General features: G+C 35.9%; 1 protein-coding gene across 3 annotated transcripts in view; it reads left to right on the forward strand.

Annotated features, from left to right (window-relative positions):
* The window catches only part of UBE3C (ubiquitin protein ligase E3C), a 79,677-nt gene that overhangs the window by 24,732 nt on the left and 27,057 nt on the right, over nt 1-27,888 (forward strand). For all 3 annotated transcript variants that reach the window (XM_086741872.1, XM_086741873.1, XM_086741874.1), the window contains exons 11-18: nt 4,345-4,431; nt 5,141-5,298; nt 5,870-6,102; nt 11,564-11,668; nt 12,754-12,841; nt 16,212-16,309; nt 19,423-19,555; nt 23,583-23,830. In XM_086741872.1, coding sequence (XP_086597998.1) covers nt 4,345-4,431; nt 5,141-5,298; nt 5,870-6,102; nt 11,564-11,668; nt 12,754-12,841; nt 16,212-16,309; nt 19,423-19,555; nt 23,583-23,830 — 1,150 coding nt within the window. The remainder of the gene's footprint in view (nt 1-4,344; nt 4,432-5,140; nt 5,299-5,869; nt 6,103-11,563; nt 11,669-12,753; nt 12,842-16,211; nt 16,310-19,422; nt 19,556-23,582; nt 23,831-27,888) is intronic.

The raw sequence follows: 27,888 nt of genomic DNA on the forward strand, positions 1-27,888 counted from the left end.
TTAACCTATGGTTGAAAATTGCTTGGAAATCTGACGTTCCAGTGTAATATGAGCAGCCTGTCTTCATATGTGTGCTGAAGATACTTAGGCTTTACATGAGGCTGTTTTAGTAATTCCTTAGGGAATATTCTTACACTGCTGTGTTTTTCTTAAAACCAGAAACATTATATATGCAGTTTTTCTTTATTTTTTTTTAAGCTGTACTTTGCATTCTTGGTCCAATACGAGGAGAGGCAGAGGCATAAAGCAGCCTAAAGAGCAGCGTAGTTCATTTAATGATGGCGTTGTGTGCTGTCTCGTACCTGTGACACCTTGCAGTTCTGAAGTGTCAAAATCTGCTGCCCTGGCAGCAGTGACCTTTCAGAGGCTATGTGAGCTCCTCTCATTCTAGTGTATTCTCTTCATTAACTTAAATGGTCTCAGTGGGAAACTGGGCCCAATTTATGACCTAGACTGAAAATCTTGCGTTTAACTAATTAACTTGTAGTGGTCCCTCAGCTAAATTAAGCTTAATGGGTCATTTAATCTGTCCCATTGCGCAGGAGGAATTTGACACTTTTTTTTTTTTAAACCAGAGGTGCCCAAAATACCATTCTGGCAAGCACACATAAATCATGTGGCCTTTGTGGACAATTAGATTACCTACGGAGAGAAACAAGGTTCTAAACAACTGATCGTTATGTACTTACTTTTGGAAGCAGATAATTTAATTTAGTATGATTAAAATAGATACTTAAGGGAAATCACTGGAGTGGATTTAACTCTGTCATAGCCTGTGGCTGAGACATTGTGTGTTTTTCCACTTGAAAGGAGCTGATGCTTTCTGGTGGTTGGAAAATTATTCTTCTTCTAAACTGCAGGGCTAAATCTGAATATTGAGCTTTACAGAAGATGCATTAATGAATGCATTATATAAAACTATGTATAATGATCTCGTAATAAAGAAGTTTGGTGGTACGCAGTGAGATTTTTCAAGAAAATGCAGAACTACCAGATGGGAGGGGTAAAACACCGGGGTTTAAACTTTATCCACTTGGTTTGTTTTTAGAATAGGACAAATATTGAAAATGAAACTCTTGAGTTAGATTATAAAAATTTCCATTAAAAGCAATAGTGTGTAATCTTTTTGATTTCTAGTATGGTGGGTTTTGGTTTTTTTTTTTTTTTTTTTTTCTTTAAAGGAAAAAATGATCAAAATTGTATGGACACTCAAGCTTAACGTTAACTGATCTCTGAACTTTGTGGATTGAGAATGCTTTGTCTTCAGAGTATATAAGCTATCCCTGTAATGTTCTGCAGTTTATCAGGAATTATTATCTTGTGCGGTGTCATTTTAATGTAGTTCTATCTGGAAATGCTGCTTCTTAGCAGATGCACATTTTTTTTCTCTGCCAAAGACACAATGAAGTAGATTTTGGCCTATTTTAATTCTCAAAGTTTTTATTTTTTAATTTAAATTTTTTATGCTTTTTGTGGTTTTTTTTGTGTTGTGTGTTTTTTTTTTTTTTTTTTCCCCTCAATGTGAAGCCAAAAATTTTGAAACTTTTTGGTACAGCCACGTTCTTGAGCTTTTGCAGAGATACAACTTTCCAAGTCCATCCTTGCATTTTTTATTTTTTTTTAATTACAATTGTTATATTCTACTTTGAAAGCCAATTTCTATACTTGGAGTGGGAGCGTAGTAGGTTGTTTCTGCTATCATTCCTTTTGCAATGGATTATGTTTCAGATTAATTTAATGATGTAAAATTTTTGTAACACAAAGCCTAATTGACCTCTCTGTGTTTAGTGTGCAGTTTCATGTTTATTTTCTGGTAACAGTATGGAAACTTCAGAATTGATGAGTTCATCTGCTTTATTTTTCGTAGGTATTTCGTATTGACAAAATAGGCTGTGTGATAACAACTTCTGCCAAATTTGCATTTTTGTGTTTAACCAGATTTTCAGGGAAGGGAAATGTGCAAGTTGAATACCTTCAGCATTTCTGGAATTGGGCCATGAAATATAGCAGTTGCTACAATTGACTGCCTGAATCATGGATATGGAATAGAAATGGCTAGAACTTAGACAAAGGTTATTATTATAAGCTCTTAAGGTTTGTCCTTTTTTTCCCTTCATTATTGCTGAATATTGCTAGAATGAAAAAATGAATTACATTATGATAGGTTCAATGTCCATAATGTTTGTTCATTTCTGCTAAAACTATTACATAATTTCCAAGGATGATTGTAAAATTAACAAGTTTTTACTTGGAAGCCCTATGAGACCTAATGGCACTGTGCCAAATTACTTTTCATTTCAGATATGAGGCTGAAAACTGAAGGTCACTGAGAAAATTTCTCATTTCAGAAACCAAGACTTCTGAGCAATCATTCGGATATTTAAACATTTCTTTCCTTACATCATAACGCTTAATTTCCACCCAAGTATCAAAGTAATATGACTTTAGGAGGAAGTAAAAATCCCAGGTATAAAATTCAGGTTGAATTTTTGAAAAAATCAACATATAAAAAGTAGAATTTAATTTTACAATAAAACTTATCTTAAACTAGTAATAGCTGCAGTTGCTTCAAATTTGACTCAAACTTAGTAATCACCAACGTGCAACTTCTCTGGAATATGTGAAGCTCCCAGCTCTTTAAAGGTACTGATCTATGTATTTAAATTTCAAAGTTTTTAAACAAGAAGGGTGATTATTCAGCAAAGACGCATTACAAACCAGAAGTTGCTTGTATTTCATTTGCCCTTCTTCTGCATGCCCCCATTCTATTTCCAAAACTCCCCACACCTGTGAAACTTGATCCTTTCTGTTTGGTGGAGAGTTCTGTCCTTCCTAATGCTCCTTTATCCTCGCACAGTTCCATGTCTGTGCGGCTGGCTTTGTGAAGCCGTGTGAATTGAGAGCTTGAAGAAGGACTAGCTGTGTGGGTGGGTAAGAGTGGCTGTAGTTTGGTGAAGGCAACAAAAAGAGCCCACGGGGCTTCAGCAGCCAGTAAGCGAGGACCCAGAGGCATATGGCACTAGGTAGTATTTGTTTGTGAGTGGGCGTGTAGATTTTCTTGTGGTTTTTTTTTTTTTATTTTGATATCTTTAAATTAATTGCCCTGTAAATAATTTTCAGATGTTTTTAACTGTTTACTGACATCTTACTTTTTTTTCCCCGTAATGAAATGTGTGCTTCCTTTCCTTTTGCCATTTAATTTTAATTTATCCATATTGTCCAAAATAAATATTTCATCCTTCAGGTGGTAGCACTTCTAGTCTACCCTCCCTGCTCCCATTTCCCAGCCTCCTATGTCTTGTATGTGTGGTCACAGGGAATTTTATGTTATGAAACTATTAGCCTCTGAGAGGAGATGTGGACCTGAGTATCTGTTTTACTTTATTTATTTTAATAATAATTAGGAGACCTAGGAAAGTAGCATCTGTGATAGCAAACTGACTGTAGTTCTTCAATATCTGAAAAATTACAGTTTAGTCAGTCAAATCCTGTTTGGTTTTCTAGAAGATGTTAATTGTTTCAAATTATGTTTGTCACGTATATTGCTTCTTGCAGAATTAAAAATAGACTGAGGGAGACCAAAAGGAAGCTTTAATTCCAGGAAGCTTTTTCTTTCTCACTTCTGTAAAAAGTTTATCATGCCGTAATCATGTCTGAAATAATATGGTTAAAGTCAATCTTGTATATAACTGACTGCTGAACGTACACATTTATCTTCACAGGTGTATAAACCATTTTCTGTCTACAGATGGATTGGTGTATGTGTATGGGGAGCTGCTGACAGACATTGTTCCATTTATGTTATTTTTATATCTCCCCTACAGAATGTACCAGTAAAATGCTACATAAATTAAAAACAATATTTGCTTCTAGTGTAAATTAACTATAAGATATTTTAAGCTACTTTTCACAAAAATGGCTATGTTTGTTAATGTCAGAAGAATTGCAGAAGTGACCTGTTAACTAGTTGGTGTGGTTTTCTATATCAGAATTTTTTAAAAATTCCAGATAAATAACTCTTGAGTGTATGCTACTTTATTTAATGTGTGTTTAATTCTGTGGAATACTGCAGACTTGGATCTACATCATGTGATTTGTTGTTGAGTTAATGAAAACTATGTATTTTAGGTGTAAGGATTTATATGCTTGTTTTTCAGCTTTGAGGCTTTCACCAGATTTGGGGCTTTCACCAGATTTGATTAGAATAAGAATCTCCATCTTGAAGAAATTAATTTGAATTGTTAATATTTGAGAAATGCTTGACAGAAAAGTTCTTGCAGAAGCATTGTGTTTTGTCAATGCAGTATTTTGGAAGACACCATTTATTTCAACTTCCTCTTGCAGGCTTCTTTATAGTTTAGCCTTTAATGCCAGATTCCTGAGGCATCTTTGGTATTTGATATCTTCAATGACTACACGAATGATTACAGGGTATGTATTATACGATTTCTAAAACTAAGTCTTTGTTAAAATAGAGCACATATAGTGAAAAGAGAATGAGACAATTGGTGGTATGAGATTGCTTGTAGAAGATTATTTGAAAAAAAAAAAAAACAACCTGTAATGGTTACTTAGCTTCTATGATTTCATAAAACTGAGAACAGTCTTGGGAATTGGACAGTTGTAAATAATTACAGGTAAATAAAATATTTATTTTAAATACGGTGGTTGTTCTGTAGTTTTTTGGAGTGTATACTAGCATCAATATAATTAATGCCAGAGTCCCAAGTACTTAATCCCAGTATTTTCTCATATACTTTGACTAGTGTGAAATAGATGATGGCAGAAGCATGTTCCCAGGAACTGAGACATTGAACCTACAGATTTGTTCTGTGCTAACATGCACATTAGTTATTCTTTTACCTTTGTGTCTCTGTTCTAAACCAGGAAGTATCTGGAGTCTGTAATAGTTAAAGCCAAAGTTTATATGTTCAAGACACTGGTATTCTATAGTGACAAGAACTTACAAAGAGTAACCTTATTTTGGAAGAGTGGGAAATTGTAGTTATTTAACTGAAAGCACTGTCCTTATTTTGCTGCAGGAACTACTACTAAATATTTTTACTAGAATGCTGAAGTTAATACTTTTTTTAGAGTATTTAATTAACTATCTCTTTAATTTTGCATTTAATGTTTTAAGGTCTATGGTGCCACTCCTTCAAGTGATTTCAAGAGGCTCTCCGATGTCATTAGAAGACTCTAGTCGAATTATCCCTCTCTTCTACCTTTTTAGTTCTTTGTTTAGCCATTCACTTATTTCTATTCACGATAATGAATTCTTTGGTGATCCAATAGAAGGTGAGTTTCAAGCATAGCAAGTAGCAGTGCTTTGCAAAATGTTTTTGTGTAAGGCTACAGAGTTCCCTGGGCAGTAATTTCCTGACATCTGTGAGGAAGGCTCTATTGGGCTGACTTGCTGATAGTCCCCTGAGCACTCAGCTGTCAGCTGGCTATTTCATGGTGATTGCATTTAGAAAAAAGAAGAAAAATGACGGCCTGCGCCTTGAGAACCCTAGCTTTACAGGGTCTGATATGGATGTTCTTAATCATGATAATTTTTAATGAGTTAGTGAAGAGAGTGAAGTTCTTCTGGACTGAACCTGTAGTCTAATGGAAAGATTTAATATAGCAGGAATCACACAAGAGAATAAGAGAATATTGTAACTAAAATCATTGTGACTGCACACAATTACAGGACCTGATTGCCTTTATGAATGCATACTGATTCTCTTTTTGGGTGGTGTTTCTTTTCTCTGCCTTAAGATTTTGTGTGTGAATATTAGAGTTCCAGTGAAATAATATTTTTTAAATAACAAAATTATTAAGAAAAATTAATTTAAAGAAACTTAAACTTGTGGGTTTTTTATAGTTGTAGGTCAAAGACAATCATCAATGATGCCTTTTACATTAGAAGAGCTTGTAATATTATCACGCTGCCTTCGAGATGCATGCTTAGGAATCATAAAGTTGGCTTACCCAGAAACAAAACCAGAAGTTCGTGAGGAGTATATTGCAGCGTTTAGAAGTGTTGGAGTAACGAAAAATACAGAAATGCAGCAATGTATACAGACAGAACAAAAAAGGTGGATTCAGTTATTCAAGGTAAATTGTATCAATTTTCGGAACATCTTTAAATACATTTTTCGGGCTTCTGCTGAAGATACGAGATTAGGTTTTGATTTTTTTTCTCTAATTATACTTTTAACACAGTTATTACAAGGAATATGGATTTGGAAAGGTTGCTTTTTGGCGTATATGCTGAACTAAGTAATTAAATTCTGAGAACTGTAACAATTTTTTTTTTACTTTTGTAAACTCTTAATTTTTCTGTGTATCCTGTTTATAAAAAAAGTTACTATATAGACTATAGATTTTAACGTGGACTTCCCTTCAGCAAGGTACTTAAGCATGTCATTATAACTTTATGTAGACGTGAAATTCTAACTGAATCATACGATTACTCAAGTACTTCTGTATTAGAGGCTTCACTGAATTGGTACCATGCTGTGTTGGTTTGGTTGATGTTCTGCTAAAACATGTTGGTACTACTTGTTTTGGGTTTGCTGGAATACTGATGGGATGGTGAATCCGACCTAGCAAATGTAAACTTAAATGTGTGTTCTTTCTGGATTTTTACCAATGTATTTCTGCTAGTTTTATCCATGGTGTTCTACTGAAGACATGAGTTAAGAGAAGTTGAAAATGTTGGCAGGAAAAAACCTAATATAGCTGTTGCCGAAAAAAAGGAGTGCTTGACTTGTCATGAAAATTCTGCAGCAAACACATCTAGTCAGCTAAAATTGCTCATTAAAGAAGTGGGAGCAGAAGAAATGCATTTTCCAAATTGAATGCTAGATTTACAGTCTGTTTAATACTGGCGACCTCTCGCACACTAATGTTCAGTTCGAGTCATCAGCTGTCCCTTCAGGTCTTTTATCACTGCTTTTGTCAAGCTATCTATTTAATTGAAAGAAGTTAATTGAATGAAAATGATCAACTAAGCTTGTATTAATATTGCTAATGGAACTTTCTTCTTGGCCATGTTTGGAGAAAGATGTCATGCTAGACTTTAGGAAAGGCCCATTAAGGCTTGCACTTAACCTGATGGGCTAATTAAGGAATGCTTATTCATTCTACAAGTCTAAGATAGCCTCTATGCAGCCTATTCTGCCTGATTTTACAACACATTTCACTTATGAGCATAAGCATTAATAGCAGTGAGAGTAACTGATAATGTTTTGATTGCACTGAATACAGTCCTAATGCACCACTGAATTTGTAATTTGCAGGGATTGATCTAATATATGTTTGCACAATTTAATTTAATTACTTGTCTTTAAATTGCCAAATAAACTTTCGATTTAAGGGTCACAAGTGAAAACCCCAATATGTCTATTTTTCTAAGGAGGACAGCATGCTAGGGGTATTTTTATGTATGCAGTTTACATCATGCCATCTTCTATTTCTTGTCTTTTAGTTTGTCATACTTAGTCTTTTTATAAGCTTCTTATGTTTCAGGTGAATTGATATTTTGCTGTCATTCAGAAAGTGGTAAAATCCAAGTTACTCTTTCCCACTTTCACAGTCAGGAATTAAACTTGTAGTGGAACTGTCTAAACTTGGTGTACTCTTCCTATTTTCAGGAGCCAGGGTTGTCTTCCACTAGCTGAATTACCAATGTAAATCTTGAGGGTATGTCGAAGGCCCTGGTTCTACCCAAAAAAGTAGCTAATAACAAAGCTTCCCTTGTTTACTCCTTCAGAAACTTGTTGCAGATAATAATTCAACACAGCTCATCAAGAAGTTAATCTCATCAAGAAGACTACTGTATGCTGCATTGAGTCTTTCCTGAGGGCAGCTTCAAAATAACTTCCTGCTAGTGAGCAGGCAAAAATATCTTCTTCCAAAACATTAAAACAAAGCTAAAGTAGATAATTGTAAATATAAGATGTTGAAGTAGAAAATACTTTTATTTTTTTATTTTTTTAATTTTTTTTTACATTATGTTAAATATGAGAGATTTAGCTTTTCTAAAGTTTTTTCAAGCTGCTTTCACAGAAGTCACATTCATAGAATCATAGAATGGTTAGAGTTGGAAGGGACCTTCAAAGGTCATCTAGTCCAAGTCCCCTGCAGGAAGCAGGGACATCCCCAACTAGATCAGGTTGCTCAGGGCCTCATTCAGCCTGGCCTTGAATGTTTCCAGGAATGGGGCATCTACCACTTCTCTGGGCAACCTGTTCCAGTGTTTTACAGCTCACATTGTAAAAAAATTGTTCCTAATATCCAATCTAAATCTACCTCCCTCTATTTTAAAACCATTACCCCTCGTCCTATCACAACAGGCCCTACTGAACAGCCTTTCCCCATCTGTCTTGTAGGCCCCCTTGAGGTACTAGAAAGCCGCTATAAGGTGTCCCCGGAGCCTCCTCTTCTCCAGGCTGAACAGCCCCAACTCTCTCAGCCTGTCCTCGTAGGAGAGGTGCTCCAGCCCTCTTCTTATCATCTTCGTGGCCCTCCTCTGGACCTTCTCCAACTGGTCCATGTCCTTCTTATGTTGGGGGCTCCAGAACTGGAGCCTCCTTCCGTGTTATCTTTGCTTTTAATTTATCTTTTTTCTTTTTTTATTTTCTCACATTTATTTTGCATATTTTGAATGCCACTGGTGTCTCAATGCACTACATTCTCATATATATATATATATATATACACACACACATGCAAATAGAAGCTTTACTTCTGCAAGATAATGGTAAATCTGAAAACCATGGGATTGCTGACAGTGACTTACTTATTCGCGAGCAGATTGAAGGTCTTCAAAACTGTAAAATTTACATGTGAAAATGTCTTTATTGAGCAGAATTCCCCTTTTTTTGGCTTACTATAATATTAAATAATGTAGTCAACTGTTACAGATTCCACAGAAGGACTTAAGTTATGAGTACATGGAAATGGGTTTTGTCAAATAAAGTAATTATTTCACTATGTTGAGTTAATCCTATGAAATTAAGTTTCTAATTTTGTTGAATTTTAGTTTTGAATGTTACATGCATGTGGCATTTTATTGGAAAGAAATCCCCATTTTAATATTATTTATTGAAGTAGATCTTTCCTGTCAATAAAATACATCCTTATATAACAGATTTTACAGAGGAGTCCTGGGTGTAGATTGCTAGTGTTCTCAGTACCCATTCCTTATGTAGAAGGAACACCAGTCTCACCTAATTTGATTTGGTTTCCTTTAAGCATTCTTTGACTGCTTGTAAAATATTTTATTAGCATGGTTTTCATGTAAATATATTCCCCCGCCCCCAACCCCGCTTTCTCTTAAGTATAGTGATAATGGGACCGCAGCTTCAGTGACTCCTCTAACCTGCGCTGAATTTTATAAGGGCAAGGTGATGAAAATTCCTGTGTAATCAGACAGTTCCCTTAATAGCATTCTTCTTTGTTCTGTCTTTATTCAAGACGTTACTTTACAAACGGGATCTTAAAAGGTCTTTTATATAGTATGTAGACACAGAATCCTTTAGAAGGACCATTAAACTCTTTGTTACTCTTGACACCTGTCCATTAAGACTGTCTTTTAGCAGGATTACTTCAGAAAAGCTTTGTATATGTTTTTTTTCTATTAATTTTTCAAGTGCTGTAGTTCTAAGTTACAAACCAGATGGTTGTTCACTGTAGCAGTGATAATGTCTTTTTAGTCTAGTAGTTTAATATTCTGTTGATTGCGCTTAATTATGTTTTATGTAGTGTTGGGCTAAGTTTAGTTCTGTTCTGGAGAGAAGGCGTGCAACCAAGTATGACAATTATGCTTGAGAGGGAGTAGGTGTTAGCTTGATATCTCTACTTCTTTTTTTTGACAACAATTTTTCTCAGCCTCCCAATTCTGTTATGAAGATGTGCATAAACTAGTTATCTATTTGGTTGTCTCATTTTCTGATTGTGTGGTTGTAGTAATGACAGAATTACCTTTCATAATTTGAATTCCTTGTGAATTAAAATGAATTAAACATAGTGCTAATGTGCTTGCGGTTGGGTGACGTATGGGTGTGTATGCACCATCACCCGCTATAGTTCAGCTGATAAGCAAAAATTTGTTAAACTGTTAGTAGGTGATTTTCAGGTAAATGCCTGTGCTTTCTGTTGGAAAAGGGCTCACTGACTTAACACGCTAAAGAGCTTTTACCTAACACATTTTACTTTGTAAATAACATAATGTATACAATTACAGTATATATGTACATATTAAATCAAAATTACAACCAACCACCCCACATGTACTTTTAGGACTGTAGGAGCTTTTTGTGTTTCTTATGATGATTACCAGAAGAATATTTGGTAAACATCCTTTTTCTGGAAATGGTCATCTTGTAATCTTCTTTCAGGCATGTTAGGGCAAGGCCCTTCTCAGGGGTGATTTTACTTTCTGAATCTGGGATTTGGATCCTTTAACAACATTACAGTAGTGTTTACCATACAGTATAAACAGCTGAGCTAGTCACATTAGGATCTGTTTTAATAGAGACAAGAACTTTGATGATACAGTCCATTTCATAAATGGGTAGTTACTTCTGGATGAAATTACCTTTTTTTTCTCTTGCCAACTTTGAAAATGCTGACAAGATACTAATTGACAATAAAAGGAGCCTGTAGTATCTTTTTTCAGGTAGACCCTTACACTTAAAAATACCAGCGTTTGTTTTTTCACATGGATAATCACCTCAGTAATATTGTCAGCAGATAACTTATTCCTCTGAGGCACCTTTAATTAGAAATGCTTTAATTTGTTAAAGCAGCAACTAGAAATAGCCAATCCGTCACGTACTTTAGAGACGTAACTTTAGCTGTTAGTTTTGCTGCATTTAATACTTCTGCTCTCTCTTTCTGTACTCTGTGAAGTTGGTACTGGCTTTTGTACAGTTTGACCATTGAGAAGCACATCACATGATCTTGTGCTGGCTAATTAGTTAAGTTTATTGACTATAGGCAGAAATACCCACTGTTTATTAGTGTTTATTAGTGGATCTCTCAGTTTTGCCTAGTGTGAAGTGATACACGTGACCTTTGTCTTGAGACAGCAAGCAAAAGTTCCATTCTTCTGTGGAGCATTTTCCTTGAAAAATGATGCGGAGAATTTTAAGAATCTTCTTCCTTGTGGACAAATAAAACCTACAAATCAGCCAAATTGTTTGGAATCTGTTTTGGAATGAGAGGTAGTAAAAAACCAGGTGTATAGCGCTGTCTTGTAAAGCATATATCTATTTACATGTTTAATTTCTGAAAACTGATACAAGCAAAAAAGAAAAAAAACATCTGTATAACAGACCATTGTATACATGACCTGGTTAGATGTCACTTTCTTTAAGTAATTTAATGCTGGTTATGATTTGTTTAGGCTTCCCAGAAGCGGCATACAACTTTCTAGGTGTGCAGGGTAGTCCTAGGATTACCTAGTCCTAGGTAGTCCTAGTTCTTAGCTTAAGTTTTTGCTTGTGGATTATACTATTTCCTTCACAGTGCTAAATGTATATTGAATGTATGTGTTTCTGTTACCTAGGTCATCACAAACTTAGTGAAAATGTTGAAATCTAGAGATACAAGGAGAAATTTCTGCCCGCCAAATCATTGGCTCTCCGAACAAGAAAACATCAAAGCAGATAAGGTAAGAGTTACACTCTTTTTCCACATAGCCTTACAAGTCCCAAAGTTTCAATGGTAAAGTGTTTGATTCCTGACTATCAATGATGTTGACATTGCACAGATTTAAGTGTGGTTTAAAACCTGCAGTAATGCTTTTTTCTCTAATTTAGAAGTCTTGCATTGTTAAGAAACTTTTCTGTTAAATCGCATTTCCAATCCATAAAGTAGAACCCACTTTACAGTGTGACAGTGTAAGTCATGAGGAGAATTGAAAATCTGGTAGCATTTTATTATTTTGTTGCATTTTATTTTCTAGTTATTTTAAGTACTTCTCATTATAAAAACACCAGGTAAAAGAACTGCTCTATAGTGGGGGAAAAACCCCTCAAGATTCTCTTCTAAAATAAAAGAAAAAGTGCTTATCTCACTAGAAATTACTTTTTTTTTTTTTCTAAGAGCTTTTTAAAAAAATGCTATTGAGCTTAAAGTGTCTATGTGCGTGCAAAACAAAATACTAAATATGAATGTTCAAGTACCTCCTCTGAAGCATTGAAAATTTGGGTCTTAAGAAGCTAGTTACACTTCAGATAGACTACCATGCACTATTAGATGTCTTAACAGTTGGAAGTTTTGCACAGAATAGTTAACAGTGAACTCTTCTGTTTATTTTTGATGATTGCACATTTGCTTGCCTTGTGTTCAAGATTTCCATTTCTCTGTGTGACAGTTATTTATAGTTCTTAGAAAATAATGCCTACACACCTTAGAGAGAAAGTAGTGGTAGTTTTAAACTGTGATAAACTCAGCTTCCCTAGTATCTTAAATACCAGAATTTAATGTAGCATTGCATGGTATATTTAATTAGTACATGGACTTTATAATACATTGTTGTTAATTTTGCAGCTCAGCTTTAAGGGACATGTATTAGGAGTGATTAGAAATGGAGAAACTTAGATGTTGAGACACACTCTTGGACGTGGCAAATGTAGATATTTATTATCATAGAATCATAGAATGATTAGGTTTGGAAGGGACTTTCAAATGTAATAGTAAGTTGTAATATGTAATTAGATAATGTTTAACTGTAAAGTACTCTTAATTTATTAGGTTACGCAGCTGTACGTGCCATCCGCTAGACATGTCTGGAGAGTCAGAAGAATGGGAAGGATAGGACCGTTGCAATCTACTTTGGATGGTAAGATACTGTCTGTGCAATTTTTGCTTTAGTAAGTAACAATAATAGTTTACCTTAGGTAAAGAAAAATATGCCCTTTTATAGAGCTTAGTTGAGTATTTTGTATAAAAATCTTAATGATAGCCAAAAGCAAGGCAATCTTTCGTAATTTTTTTTTTTTCAGATATTTTAAAAAATGTGTCTGTATGCCTTTAGGATACTTAATGTATAACAGCTTTCCCCAAGCTTCTGCTGGCATTGATGAGGGGAAATGATGAGGTGGACAAATGATATGTGTTAAAAATATATGTACTGATAGGTATAAAAGGCAGTTGCAGAAGATATAAAGCATTGAGGTTTTGCTTTTATTGTATATTAGAAAGAAACTTCTTTATTATATATTGAACTGCAACAAACAACCTTTAATTACCATGATAAATATTCATTACTGTTTATAAATATTGTCTCTAGATAAGACAGAAACTTAACCCCTTGATTGACTCAAAATATCTGGACGTTATGGACCTTCCAAAGAAAGATTAGATAATTGGACCAACTTAGCAATCAGGGTAAATTTACACCAGTTTAGTTCTGCCAATATACTTTCTCATGTAGACAGTCTGTTTCTTTAAGTTTTTCATACCTTCATATCTTCACTATTCTAGAATTTTACCTTGCTATACTCAGGTAAAATAATAATTAAATCACTTATGCTGAGATTTAATAATGAATTAAAAATGGAGCCTTTAAGCAGCAAAATGATTCATCTATGAGAGCCCATACTCTCTTTCAAGATGATGTAATCTGCTTGAATATCTTAGCCAGACGCAGTAGATAATTTTGAGAAGACCGTAGCCTTTGAATGCTGCCATAGAGTTGTACAGAATTAAGGGCTTTGTCCAAAGTTGAAACCTACGGTCTTCTTACAATGGTATTTTTTATTTGAATAGCTATCATGGTATAAGTTTGATTACCTTATTAGTCTAGTTGCCAGATAACAACTAGTTGATTCAGTGTAAGTACTACTTAGAATTTTGAATCAAATATTTTTCAGTTTGGTTTCTTTCTTCAGAAATTGCCTGTTCTAAGTGATTGATAATATGCAATCTTAAAAGCAGGTGTTTTAGGAAAAATTACCAGGCTTCAGCAGGCCTGAATCCTGTATACCTTACGGACTCTACATCAGTAATCCCCGTTTCTTCCATTGACCTACATGGCTCTTGACAGCTAGACTGTCTTGAAGTTCTCCACTGTCAGACCTGCCCCACATTTATTACTTCCAGATTCTCTCCATGCTACTAGTCTGCTAGTCTTGTTCCCTTCATACACACAGTCTCTTGAACTCTCTCCCTTGTCTACCTTCCCATATTAGCACCAGTTCCCTCCATTTCTTTAGTTGCCTTGGTCTGGGCAGTTGGTAGATAAGGAATGCACGTGCTGTGGTTCGTGCAGAGCAGCTGCGTGCCCTCGTTTTGCTGACTGGCTGTCAGAGAAGCTGACACACTGAACGAAGTAGGTAACTGAGCTCTCCTTGCTGTTTCTGTAATCAGGTAACTAAAGGAATTTCTCTTCTCTATGGAGTTGAAAATTTTCACAAAACTTAGTATTTTTGAATCTCCTGTTCTCTGTCAAAGTTAAAATTCAGCTGATTAGCTCAAAAGATGGTGAGGAAGTATGACACAGTGTGTTCATGTAAACCTCATTTTCATACAAAATCAAGCTAAAAAAAGAGCAGTCAACACGAATATGTGACAGCAACCAGGTAACAATGTGCACGACTTGTTTAATCCCTCTTTACTCCATATGTGTTAAAGCCAATTATCAGGAAAGTACTGCTGAATCACATATGGTCATGTTTATTTGTGCTTTTTCATTTACTTAAATGGCAGACTCGTGAGTTCTAAATGCCCTCTGTATTGATGACTCCATCCCGTATTTCTCTTTAAGGAAAGAAGCTGTGATGGAGAAATGCAGATAAAATTGACTAATTGACTGGAATAATTGAACTGTCGAAGTCGTGTAGTAGTTTACCTTTGCTGTACATGCACTTTTTATTTAAAATGCTTTTAACCCTTAGCTTAATAGGCTGCATACATTGACTTTAATTAAAAATGTTTACTAAGTAAACTAAGGGTAATCACAGATAAGCATTTTATCAGAAATTCCAAAGGCTTGCAATGTTGAAACCTACCCCAAATGAATATACATTAAGTATAGTGATGTTTTTGGGTCCTGTCGTGGTAAATTGATGCTTAAAATATCTCTACTTAAAGTGCTTTGAGGAGTTAAAAAAAAGAAAGAAAGAAAGAATAAAAACCCCAACCATTGACGTGATGTCTAGTTGCAGAAGGGTAGCAAGATGCTAGTCACTACAGTTAAGAGCCAAAGGAAAAACTTGAAACTGATGTCGTAAACTTCCAGACTGGATAGTAATGTAAAGCATTTACTGTGGAGTCTTTTTTTCGAGAGGGTGGTTATTAAACATGAAAATGAAACAACTAAGAAGTTGTGGGTTTTATTTCCTCTGTAAATTGAAGCTAGGTGAACGTTTAACCATAGTGTCTGGTCAGCGAGCAATTATTTTTTTTTTTTTTGCTGCAGTTAATTAATTTACTGTAAGATATGTGCTCAGCAACTGAATTTCTTCTGGAGTTAGAGCAGCGTTGTCACTTCTACTGCACATCACTCAAAGTTGAGTTCTTTCCTAAAAACATCCTCTGTGGGTATAAGAAGGTTCAAAGTTGCATGCGATTGAATCTTTCTGCTGCTATGACTTCTGTAACTCTTTTCTGATCTTTTTTTTCTTGAGCACATCACACAATTTCTTCATGTTCTTTTTACTGTTTCTTCAGTGACTAGGATTTAATGTGTTTTCACTGTGACCTTGAGAGAAGACTGTTGGTTTCATTAGATTTAGTTTAATTCTTAGATTTTATGCCTAAAATAATTTGGTTAAAAGTAGATGTTGTAGTTGGAAGCACAATACCTTTAAACTATTTTGATCATTTGGATGGGAATATTGCATATTCTTGCGATGAAAATTCTGATTACTTACAACTTCTTACTTATCTTTTGGCATGTATTTTTTCTTGGTTGAAAAACTAAATGTCAATAATAAGAAAATAACTCTTTTCTTTCTCCTGAATAAAATAAAAAGTGCAAGAGTACTTATTTTTATACCCATTTTATTCAGTGTGTTTTCACTACTTATATTTCAGTTTGTCTGTAGAAACTAAAATTTAAAGAAAGGTAAGGCTTGGTGTGACTGTTCAGTAAATAAACTATTTTAATGTATGTATTTTTATACCAAGTAAATTGAATCACAATAAACTGTTGAAAAAAAATGTTCTTTCCAAAATTTTTAAAATATTTTTTTTTTTTTTGTTTTAAGTGGGTTTGGAACCAGCACCTCTTTCTGTATCTGAGGAACGACAGCTTGCAGTTCTGACAGAGCTACCTTTTGTAGTTCCTTTTGAAGAAAGAGTAAAGGTACCTAATTTCTAATTTAATATGCAATTTATTTTTTTACTTTTTTTTTTTTCAGTAAATGTAAAAAGAGCACTTAGCTAAGTAGAAACTGGATCACTTCCCTATAGAAGGATATGACAGGCCATACTGTCTTCCGTACTCATGTGGCAACTAAACATTTGAAGTTAATTACTTTTCTCTTTTTTTTACTAGTTATGTAATCCTTTACAGTAGTTGCATTAAAATTAAAAATGTATGTTCCAAGATATATTGGGAGCAGTTGTATGTTTATAATAAACTGCAGTCCTGATCCAATGATTGATCTACATGACTGCACCCTCATGTGGTAAGCAGAACACTAACTAGTTGTGTATCTGTAATAAACAGATTGCAAGGTCAAGACTGGAGACTTTTGTGCAGTGGGTGGATTTACTCAGAATGAGATGATGGATGTCCATTTTGGGAAAATAACGTTTAGAGATTAAATTTCTACATTCATAGCTGAGTAGCTGAAATTTTAATCCAGTATGTAGTTTAAAACCTTGCAAGATTCTTGTGCTATTTGATTTGCTTTTGAATGTTTTCTAGATTTTAAATATGTAATTGTTAGTTCTGTTACCTATTTCAGTTTGCATTGTGTATTTTTTTAAAAGCTGTTATTCTGTTACCCATAATTTTCTGAACTGCTTCTGTTGTTAACAGTATCAATTACTTAAACTGCTCCCTGAATTGTCCTGGAAACATTAAATTGCAAGACACCATCAAGGGGATGAAGAATAGTTCCATAGGGAAAGTAAATCACTATTTGTCAAAAAAGAAAGTGACAGCTTTGGTAGAAAAGGAATGTTTTTTTTCAGGCTTCTATGAAACAGTTGTTCCAACAAAACATCTTAATACGGTATAGCAATATCGTACTCGGATTACAGGGAAACAATTGGAAGTGACCTCAGCAGGTGTCTGTATGTCACAATTTAGTCACTGTCTACAACCTCTAGAATTCTTAAAGATATATTGAGATGCATATATTTTAAGTTTCTGGAAATCATAAAACCTTGTTTGGTTTTATAGCAAAAACTGAAATCATAACAATTGGATGAGAGCTTGGAGAGAAGGTTCAGAGCTGTAGACTGAACTTTTATAATTCGAAGATGAGATCTTCTTATACTGCTTTTTGGACCAAATATGGCCCTTTTTTGTGTAATAGTTGCAGTCAGCATCCTCTTGAAGTCTCCCACTGCCCCTGGAAAACAACTTGCAATAAGGGAAGAAGATACTTTATCATGATTTTGTTTAATTTTTTTCTTTCTTCCAGTTGCCATCTATTACACTGTAATTTAATGTGGCAGTACAGCTCAATGCTGTTTTCCTGTATGAGTTATTCCATGTGTCCTTTTATTTTCTGAATTCTTCATGAGATTTTTACCTTGAATTACCAGATATTAGGTACTCTTACAAGCAATTACTGAGTCAGGTTTCATGGTAGGCTCTTCAGCCTTCTGACCCTGGGGTGTATTATCTTCATTAGCTTTAAGGCACGTTGGTGTGCACCTCTCAATCTAATATTTACCTGTGGAAGGTAATGAATCCAATTTGTAACAAGTGCCTTGGGTCTCACTTACTTAAGCCATATTTTCATCAGCTTGCCTATGCTTCCAAGCGATTTCTTTCCACCTAGTGTTGTGTAGCAATAGTTAATAAACTGTATTTAGGTGTGCTTCAGGAAAGAAAATGGTGGTGGGCATATTCTCATGCCCTGTACATAAAAAGAAAGTGTCTGTGTTTCTGTGTCTTGATGTCATAGAACCATAGAAAAATTGAGGTCAGAAGGTACCTCTGGAGGTACTGTAGTCCACATCCTTCTTCATACAGGAATAACTTCAAAGTTGGATCAGAATGCTCAAGGTCTTGTCCAGATGAGTTTTGACTGTCTCCAAAGATGGAGATTTCACAAACCCTTCCTGTAACCTCTTCCAGTACTTAATAATTCTCATTATCAATTTTTTTTGGTCTTTATATTCATCCAGCATTTCTCTTTCTGCAGCTTATGACTGTATTCTCTTGTCTTCCTGCTGTGTACCTTAGGGAAGAATATGGCTTTGTCTACACTACAATCCTCCTGGTTGGAGAGCATCTTCTCCACTAGCTACAGTTGTCCATAGCAACAGTAGATTTGAGACCTTACCCTTTGTCTGCTGTTGTCAAATATTCCTTTCATGGTAAATTTGTTGTTTGTAAACATCCCTGGATACTTTAACTTATTCTTCTTAGTTAAGAAAGCAGCCTGTGATATTACTGGGAGATTACATCCTTTGGAAAATGTACTAGACTATTTATTGGATATGGGAAAGCTGCAAGAGAGGATGCAGTAAACAGGCACTCCTTGGATTGAGGGTGTAGTGGACATTGTTATACATTAGGCAAATCCCTCCCATGCTACATCTTGGCACAGAAAGACAGTTACCTACAGTTACCCTTCAGGTGAGCTGTAACAGGTTCCTGTTGTGAAGACTTGCAAAGGGACAGCGTGAAGTTCAATTCAGCTGGCATTTTTTTTTTTTCTTTCAATTGGTATGATGCTTTGGTTCTTTGTTTAATATGGCAATGCTATCCACTGTTTTGCTTTGAATTATTTGCTCACTGCTCCTGAGAAGAGTACTAATACCTAGTTTCTTGTTACTGGGAATGTTTGTAAGGATTACAAAACTGACAATTCTTTACCAGTATTGAGGATTGCCTCTGTATGTACAAAATACTCATGAGTCTTTTTTCCTTTTGTTTTTCAATAGTTTTTCAGAACTCTGGAAGTTAGGGAGAGGAAACTGGAATCACTGACACAATGTCTGTAGATATGCCTCTTTATGTAGAAAGAATTGGAGATGATGTCTTAGTGTGAAAAAACTTGGGGTTTTTTTTGTTTTTTTTTTTTTTTTTTTTTTCCATGTCTGTCCCCTTTCCCTCCTTCCCTCGAGACACGGCTCTGTGTTATGTTTCTGTAGCTCGATGAGAGAGAGGACAAATAATTTGAAAGTGAGTGGCCAGAAGCAACTCAAAGGACAGTAATAGTAGTGAATAACCATCTCTGAATATTTAGATATGCACAATAATATGATTTCTCTTTTCACTCATTTTAACAGATTTTCCAAAGACTGATCTATGCTGATAAACAAGAAGTTCAAGGAGGTGGGCCGTTTTTGGATGGAATTAATGTCACTATCAGAAGAAATTATATTTATGAAGATGCTTATGATAAACTTTCTCCTGAAAATGGTAGGTTTACAATTAAGTTATTGTCAGCTTGTTTATAACATTTAACCAGTCTTTTCAAGTAGTTACATATTTGCTTACTTGAGTATACTTACTTAAGTATATCAGCTCTGAGATGTGAAAGTCCTTATAAAGTTTCATTTCATCATTTTTACATCAAATAATTCCCCTCCACATTCTTTCTGATTATTGCAGTCTCATTCTCTGTAATGCGCCCTTCCTTAGTTCAGACCTGCTTTTCAGGGCTTTTCTTCCCATTTACTTGTCCAAATAACTGTACTTTGTATATTTACCTATGTAGTTAATTAGATTAATTACCTGCCTTGGTAATCTGTGTCAACAAAAGTATCTAGACTGCACAGGATTTGCTAGGTACAGTGTGTCTGACAAGGATAATGCAATGCACTTTGTAGCGATGGTATGTAGTAGTATAGATTTTGCCACATTGGTTTAAATTGTACCTTAGTCTGAATTTGTGTGAGAGCAACTTCTCTAGAAGCCAAAATTCCGATGTGGATAAAGTCTGCCAAAATGAAGTCCTTAATAGTTACATGGTATTTTTGCATGTAAAAGAAGAATGTTTGCCAAATACTTGAGATTTGCCACCTGACTCTCACCTGCTGTACCATGTAATTTCTCTCCTGGAGAACTGCCTAGTTTAGAGAGAAGGAAGAAGAGGTGTTGGTATTCTTGGTTTTACTGGAGATTATGCCTTTTCTTAATTTTCTTTACTCTGGTAGAATTAAATATACTCTTCTGTTTATAAATAGGATTTTTTATTTCAGTACGAGTGTTTAAAACTCTACCTACCTAAAAGAGATACAGGTAGTCTAATTTATAGTTTTTAAAAATTAAGTAGAAATTAAATTATCTTGGTTTTGGAAAGTTTAAGGCTAATCAGGAGGTGTCACTGTATAATCATCTGGAAATTATATGTGCAATTGACTGTTAGGCCTCTTTACTACTGGTTGTGAATAGTTTCATTGTACTAATTTTAGTATTAATCATTTCCTGGTTTCCTAAAAAGAGAAAGATGAAATGGAATTGGAAAATAGAAAAAGTTGAGTCTGCTGTGGTTTCCCCTCCCCTCCCTAACTGTATGAAAATACAGTTCAGAAAATGCAGTCTAAGTTTTTGAATAACGCGATGTCAAGTAACAGGCAACTCAACCTATTTGTTTAAGAAGAAGATAGCTTTAAAAGAGAAACACATTTTCTGTGAAGAGGACATTTTGACTTACTGTAGTTTCATTAAACTATGAAAGCAGTTTTAGAATGCATGTTTCCTAAACTTAATCTGCAATCTGACAATCTGGTTGCTGGGATGTATTCCACCTGTAGTGAGGTCACAGGCAATATGAAATTGAGGGGAGTAGCTAATATACTGGAAGGTCAGGTTGCCACTTGGACAGCCCCTGGCAGACTGAAGAAAGGGGTTTACAGAAGCCTCATGAGTTTTAGGAGCGACTAAAGCAAAATCCTGTACCTGGGCTGTAATAACACCGTGTAGCAGTACGGAGCAGTACAGACTGAGCACTGATGGGCTAGAAAGCTGTTTTCAGTAAAGGACCTTGGGGTTCTTAGTGGTCAACAAATGGAACAAATAAAACAGTTCCCCTTGATGAGATGAAAGCTAACTGTGTACTGGGCTGTATTGGCAAGAAGATAGCTGATAGTTTCAGCTCTGATGAACTGTGTCCAGCTTTGAATGTATCAGTACAAAAAAAGGACATTCCTGTACAAGAATGTGTCCTGCAGAAGGCCATCAAGATGATAGAGGGGACTGAAAAGTACATGGCGTATGAAAAGAAGCTGAGAGAAATGAGTTTGTTCAGTCTCAAACAGGAAAGACTGAAGGAAAATTGTTATTGCTGCAACTGGAAGGTTACAGAAGCCAGTTTACTAAGGTGCAGCGGTAGCCTGTAGCAGCAAGGGAAATTTTTACTGGACATGTATAGAAAAATCATTTCACAGTGAAACTTGTTAAGCACTGAAATGGGCTGTCCAGAGAGGCTGTGAAATCTCCATCACTGGAGATCTCAGATGGATCAAGGCACTGAGCATCCTGATCTAACGTGTAAATTGGCCTTGCTATCAGTGTGGGAATTATGAACAATATGAAGTCTCTTCCAACCTAAACTGTTCTATGATTCTGTCCAGCTTTCTGTTTTCAAAAAAGAGCTTTTGTATTACTGAAAATTTACCTGCATATACATGTATATAGTTCCAGATAACATTTTCAGCCTTTCCTTAGGAAGAAGATTACTCATAAAACAGTCAAAAGGGAGAACCCAATAAGCTGGTAGCAAGCCATTGGAAGCAGAGTAATCTCTAGGTGAAGATTTATGTCTCGTTTACAGATACAGATAAGCCATAGTGGTAGCTGGCCACTGAAGTCTGAAAATCTGTTTTTCTGCATGTGTGCATGATACACCATGTATACATACATATACTGTACTATCTACTACTGTACTAGTGCTATTGAGCATCAGTAAAGACTGATTTAGAAGGCTGGACCTTTTTAAAAAGCTCGTGTTCTGAGATAGTGTACTTTTAAAAAATAATTTTAATTCTGGAGTAGGTGAGGCACCATGTGGGAGAGCAGAAAATAAGAAATTCCTGAAAATGGCAAGACATACAATTTCAAGACTGTAGACTGAATAGATTAAAATCAATCTGGGAGATTGAACAGATGGTAGATGAGGTCCTAGCATTGATCAGGAGAGAGCGAAAAACATTGATTTGGAAGAGGCATCCAGTTTGTGTATGGCCGTGAAAAGAGAGCTGTTCAAAGTTAATGTTTCTGTAGTACCTTAACTGAAATCTTTAAGAAAACAAACTTGAAATAGCAGAAACGTACTAGATTACTTCTTGTGGGTTTATTTGGTTGTCATATGTTTAATAATGTGCAAGCATTTATCAATTTTTTTCCCTCCCCTGTAACTGGAATTTTCAGCATATTCCATAATAGCCTCTAGTGGATTTCATTAAAAATTTTCGTTACATTCTAGCCATAAGAGTCATAAAATTGAACTGTCTTTTTCAGAGGCTGCACTAGTTTGGAGTCTACCTCTACCTGGTCACCTGTTTTGACATGTGAATTTGTTTTAGGACAATTTTTCCCTCCTTGCTATTAATCTGGTTGTCGGTGCATAGAGAAAGAGAATTGATTTTCTTCATAAAGCACCCCAACATTCTTCCAACTGGGAAGTTACTAGTAGATGTAGAGGCATTCACTAATGGGAGAGCGTGAGTAAAACATTCAGTGATTCAGGAGAAATTCTGTTGCTACAGTTGCTGAAGACTTGTTCGTGAACATCAACTGCCCATCCATAGTGTGTGCGTTTGTAGCACACAGAAGCAGTAGAAAGCTTTATTGTTACCGGTTTATTACTGATTGCATTGCTGGAATGCAAGTGGAATCAATGCAAGGGTTCAAATCAAAACTGTGTATTTGTTAGATCTTTGGAAGCCTTCAGTGACTTGAGCAAAAAGGCCCTCCTTCCCTGTTAGGTATACGTCATTCAAGGACCTAACTACTGCTTGCTCTCTCAAGTAGCAGCCTTCTGCTTCTGCTACGTGCAGAACGTGTCCATCTTTACCACACCTTGCTCACTGGAATTACATGACATAATAATGAGTCTGAAGTATGAAAAATATTGTTCCATTTCAAAGAATATTATTTAATTATGTGGCTTAACAGTCACCCCTCTAAGGGAGTGCAGTGCTTACTGTGACAGTTCCTTGAGACAGGAGAAAGTTGAACCTTGCATTTGCAATATTTTATATAAATAGAATTTTCAAGTTACCCTCAGGCTTCTTAAAACGTTTTGTACGGTTTTTTTCTTCCCCTACTAGTGTAGAATATCCCGAAATTCAAGGCCATAGTAGATTTCTTGCTACAGTACTATTTACCAGTTCATTTTTTTAATATAAAATTAGTTTAGATACATTTGTGTAGTTACCTGTGTTTTTATCCAAATAAAGTTCAAGCAGTTGTATTTGAGTTTGTGTCTCTCCTTTCTCTGCAGAACCTGACCTAAAAAAGCGCATACGTGTTCACTTACTTAATGCGCATGGCCTTGATGAAGCTGGTATTGATGGTGGTGGAATTTTCAGAGAATTTCTGAATGAACTACTTAAATCAGGATTTAACCCTAACCAAGGGTTTTTTAAGACCACCAATGAGGGACTTCTTTACCCCAATCCTGCTGCACAGATGCTTGTTGGAGACTCTTACGCCCGACATTACTACTTTCTTGGAAGAATGCTTGGAAAGGTAAAAACAGTGTTGTATGATATAAAGCTATAGCAGTACTGAATTTAGTCAGTAATTTTTCTTTTTTTTTTTTTTACTTTTTAGATGGAGTAAATGTGGAAAAAAATATTATTTTCCTAGAGTTGAGGAAAAATAGCTTTCAGATGTTGGACCTGAACATTATTTTCATAGATCACCCAAATTTCTCATTCATTTTAATAAATTAACTATTGGAGAAGTACAGAAAATTTGAGATACCTTGACTGCCAGTTCAGCAAAGTGTGCATGTATCTGCTTCTATGTTTGTCCTTTTGCTTAAAGTTAAGTTGAAGCCAGTAGAATATTCTGTTTGTGGTGATTTTTAACCTGGAGCTTTCTGGAATTTGGCTGCAGTTACATTTTCATCATTTGGAATATATGAAACTAATATTTTCAGAAACAAACAGTTTTTCATTGCATGAGGTACAATTTTTGCCAGCATTTAAAATTCACCGTGAGCATTTGCTGTACTGATGAGCCATATGCAAATTAACTTTCATTTATTCTGATTCTGATTGGTTTTTCATACATTTTGCATCTATCTTCTATTTTAGTGCTTGGTATTTTGGTGTAGTGAATGTTCAAAGACTAACACAACTCTTGAGCTAGATGAAAAATGAAGAAGGGGAAAAGAAAAAAAACCAAAGAACTGATTAAAACATTCATTAAATTTGTTTTTCTTTTATGGTCAGGTTTAGAACTGAGGCTATTTCCTTCTAAGCCCTTGAAATAATTGTTGTAAAGCTAATAGTTGTGAAACAAAGTTTGGAATAATAGATTCATAGACTAGTTTGAGTTGGAAGGGACCTTCAAAGGTCATCTAGTCCAACCCCCCTGCAAGGAGCAGGGACATCTCCAGCCAGATCAGGTTGCTCAGAGCCTCATCCAACCTGGCCTTGAATGTTTCCAGGGATGGGGCATTCACCACCTCTCTGGGCAACCTGTTCCAGTGTCTCACTATCTTCATTGTAAAAGATTTTTTCCTTATATCCAGTCTAAATCTACCTCCTTCTAGTTTAAAACCACTGCTCCTTGTCCTGTCACAGCAGGCCCTGCTAAAGAGTTTCTCCCTGTATTTGGACATAAGCCCCCTTAAGAGGGGCTGGAAGACTGCTATAAGGTCTCCCTGGAGCCTCCTCTTCTCCAAGCTGAACAGCCCCAACTCTCTCAGCCTGTCTTCATAAGAAAGGTGCTCCAGCCCTCTTATCATCTTTGTGGCCCTCCTCTGGACCTTCTCCAACAGGTCCATATCCTTCTTATGTTGGGGGCTCCAGAACTGGATGCAGTGCTGCAGCTGGGGTCTGACCAGGGCAGAGCAGAGGGAGAGAATCGCCTCCCTCAGCCTGCTGGCCATGCTTCTTTTGATGCAGCCCAGGATGTGGTTGGCTTTCTGGGCTGCAAGCACCCATTGTCAGCTCATGTTGAGCTCCTCATCCACCAGCACTCCCAAGTCCTTCTCCTCAGGGCTGCTGCCAATCCATTCCCTGCCCAGCCTGTATTTGTGCCTGGGATTGCCCCAACCCACGTGCAGGACCTTGCACTTGGCCTGGTTGAACTTCATGAGGTTGGCACGGGCCCACCTCTCCAGCCTGTCAAGGTCCCTCTGCATGGCGTCCCTCCCTTCTAGCGTGTTGACGGCACCACACAACTTGGTGTCGTCGGCGAACTTGCTGAGAGTGCACTCTATCCCACTGTCCATGAAGGATGTCCCTGCTCTTAATGGGAGCTGGATTCAGTACTAATACAGTAGTCTGTAATTATGACCTATGTTACATATTGAGGTCTGTGTTTTCTTTCTGCATCTATAGATTTTTGGAGTGGGGAAGTAAATAGTGCTGTGGTATCATGAGAAAGTTACTTCACTCCAAAAATATTTAGTGTTTATCTAGAAATGGTACAGGGCTCAGTTGTTGAGGGGAAGTTTGAAACATTTTTTTCAAAAAAAGATTGTAATACTGAATTTTCAATTTCCTCTGTCAAAACAACACATTGCCTTCTGTAATTGGATTTCAGATAATAGCATAAAGACAGAAGTTGCAAAAATGTGTTTTATCTCCTGTAAGAGTGCTACAAGTATAGTTTTGGTTTTGACTTTTTAAAATCATAGCATCTATTATTTAACATTGTGAAAGCATAAATTGTTTTTGTATTTGCAGTATGTTTACATAGGGTAAGAATTGACAGTGTTATTTAATAATTACCCCTACCCAGGTGCACAGATGCCTTTTTAGTAGTGTATTTAGAGACCTGATGAATTAAACAGAAAGATAAGGCACGACCATACTATTCAAAACCTGCCAGTATTGTGGTCTTGGTTAAGTTATCGAATACTCACTCACCTGTTTTCAAAAATGTGTCCATTTTGTGCTTTGCACAAGGTTATTTGAGAGCAATAGTGGATTATTAAAAGCCCCTTTGTAAACAAAATAGCTATAATGCAAAGGGAGCAGTCAGGCATCCACAGCAATTTCTTATTTGTGGAAACCAGTATGTAAAGAGCACTGCCACCAAAAACTCTCACCTAAGAAGTTTCAATGTTATCAGAAAACAAATACATTAAAATATAATAATTCATAGAAATTCTCTGTCTCTTGGTAACCATTTCATACTACTATCCAAATGCATTTAACTTTCAGTACCATAGACTTACATCTAATTCAGTTTTAATTCTCATCAGGAAGTTTCTAACAGCTTGACATCTTCTGTGTTAATTGGCCAGTTCAGAAGTAGAAACATCTGAAAATTTAAAACTTGCCTTTAAAAATGGTGTATCTAAAATTTTAAAATTATTTTAACTCTAGATAAATTATTTACTATTTGGGGTGTATTTTTGTAGTTAGTGAAGAAGTAAAAATCTATATACAGTACAAACTGCATAGCTGTCCGTGCAACTTCTACTGATCACTAAATGAGCAAAAGGTCTTGTAGAAAGAGTACCGTGTGATCATGTAATTGCATATGTTGTCTGAAATCATTCTTAAAAAAAAAAAAAAGCTGAAATGAGTTTGCTTAAACAGCAGCTACTCAAACACTTCCAAAGTTTACATTTCTCAACTTTCAGTGACTTTACTCTGTAATGTAAATATTATTTTAACATTGATGCCTTTTAAGTGTTTTCCTTTCTCTTCCTTAAAAGGAAAAGCTCAGTTTACCATGCACGCCTCGAGTACCAGTCTCCCACCACTGGTGGGGTTTGAAACTTGAACCTTTTGGTTTCACCCACTGGAAGCATAGCAGTGACTTTCTGAACCCTGTGCTTTGCTTGAGAGCTAAGGATGTCCTGGACTGTTGGGGACATTCAGAGAGAGGTGTTCTAGCCCCAAATTCTCTTTGTTGTCCTCTTTGGAAAGTAAAGTCTTGTTGTCCCACATGGTGTCTTGGAAGTACGGATGGGATGTTATAATCCTTTTCCTCTCACAGTCGGTAGGATTGGCCTGAGGGGAGGCACCTGATTCGGCTGAACTTCCTTTCTACATGCAGCAGTTGTTCTGGCAGTGCTAAAAACCTTTCCACTTGCAGACTTTCCTGCTGCAGCTTTGACAGTGTGGTGGACAGGGCTCAGGAGAACACAAAAGTTGCTCTTTTGACAGGCTGCCAAAACTTCGAGCAACTATAGCCAGAGAAGGGAAGTTTGGAAGCAATACCTGAGAATCTTAAATGAGGATTTTCTCCATGCTGATTCTTTAATGGTCTGCTGCAAACCTGCAAAGAAGGAAATGTTGGTTAACCATTTCAACAGAAGCAGTGATCAGTAGAATAGTGACAGATACAGAATTTAAATCTGCACTTCGCCATGTTCAGACCTAAACTCAGTCTTGTATGCAATATTGTCTTTCTCCATTTCCAGCTTACACTTGCATTTGTTCAATGATGTTGATGTGACGGATGTTGTGGAAAAAAACATTCTTTGCATTTGGAATTATTAGACATCAAGTAGCTAATTGTTATAATAATTTACTTAGATTTCATGAAGTATCAATATTAGTTTAAGAATATGGCAGGAAGCCTATAGATTAGAATGATAATTTTTATGGTTTCCT

Source organism: Chlamydotis macqueenii, chromosome 2, assembly GCF_036417535.1.
Source record: "Chlamydotis macqueenii isolate bChlMac1 chromosome 2, bChlMac1.mat, whole genome shotgun sequence".
Classification (NCBI taxonomy): Eukaryota; Metazoa; Chordata; class Aves; order Otidiformes; family Otididae; genus Chlamydotis; species Chlamydotis macqueenii.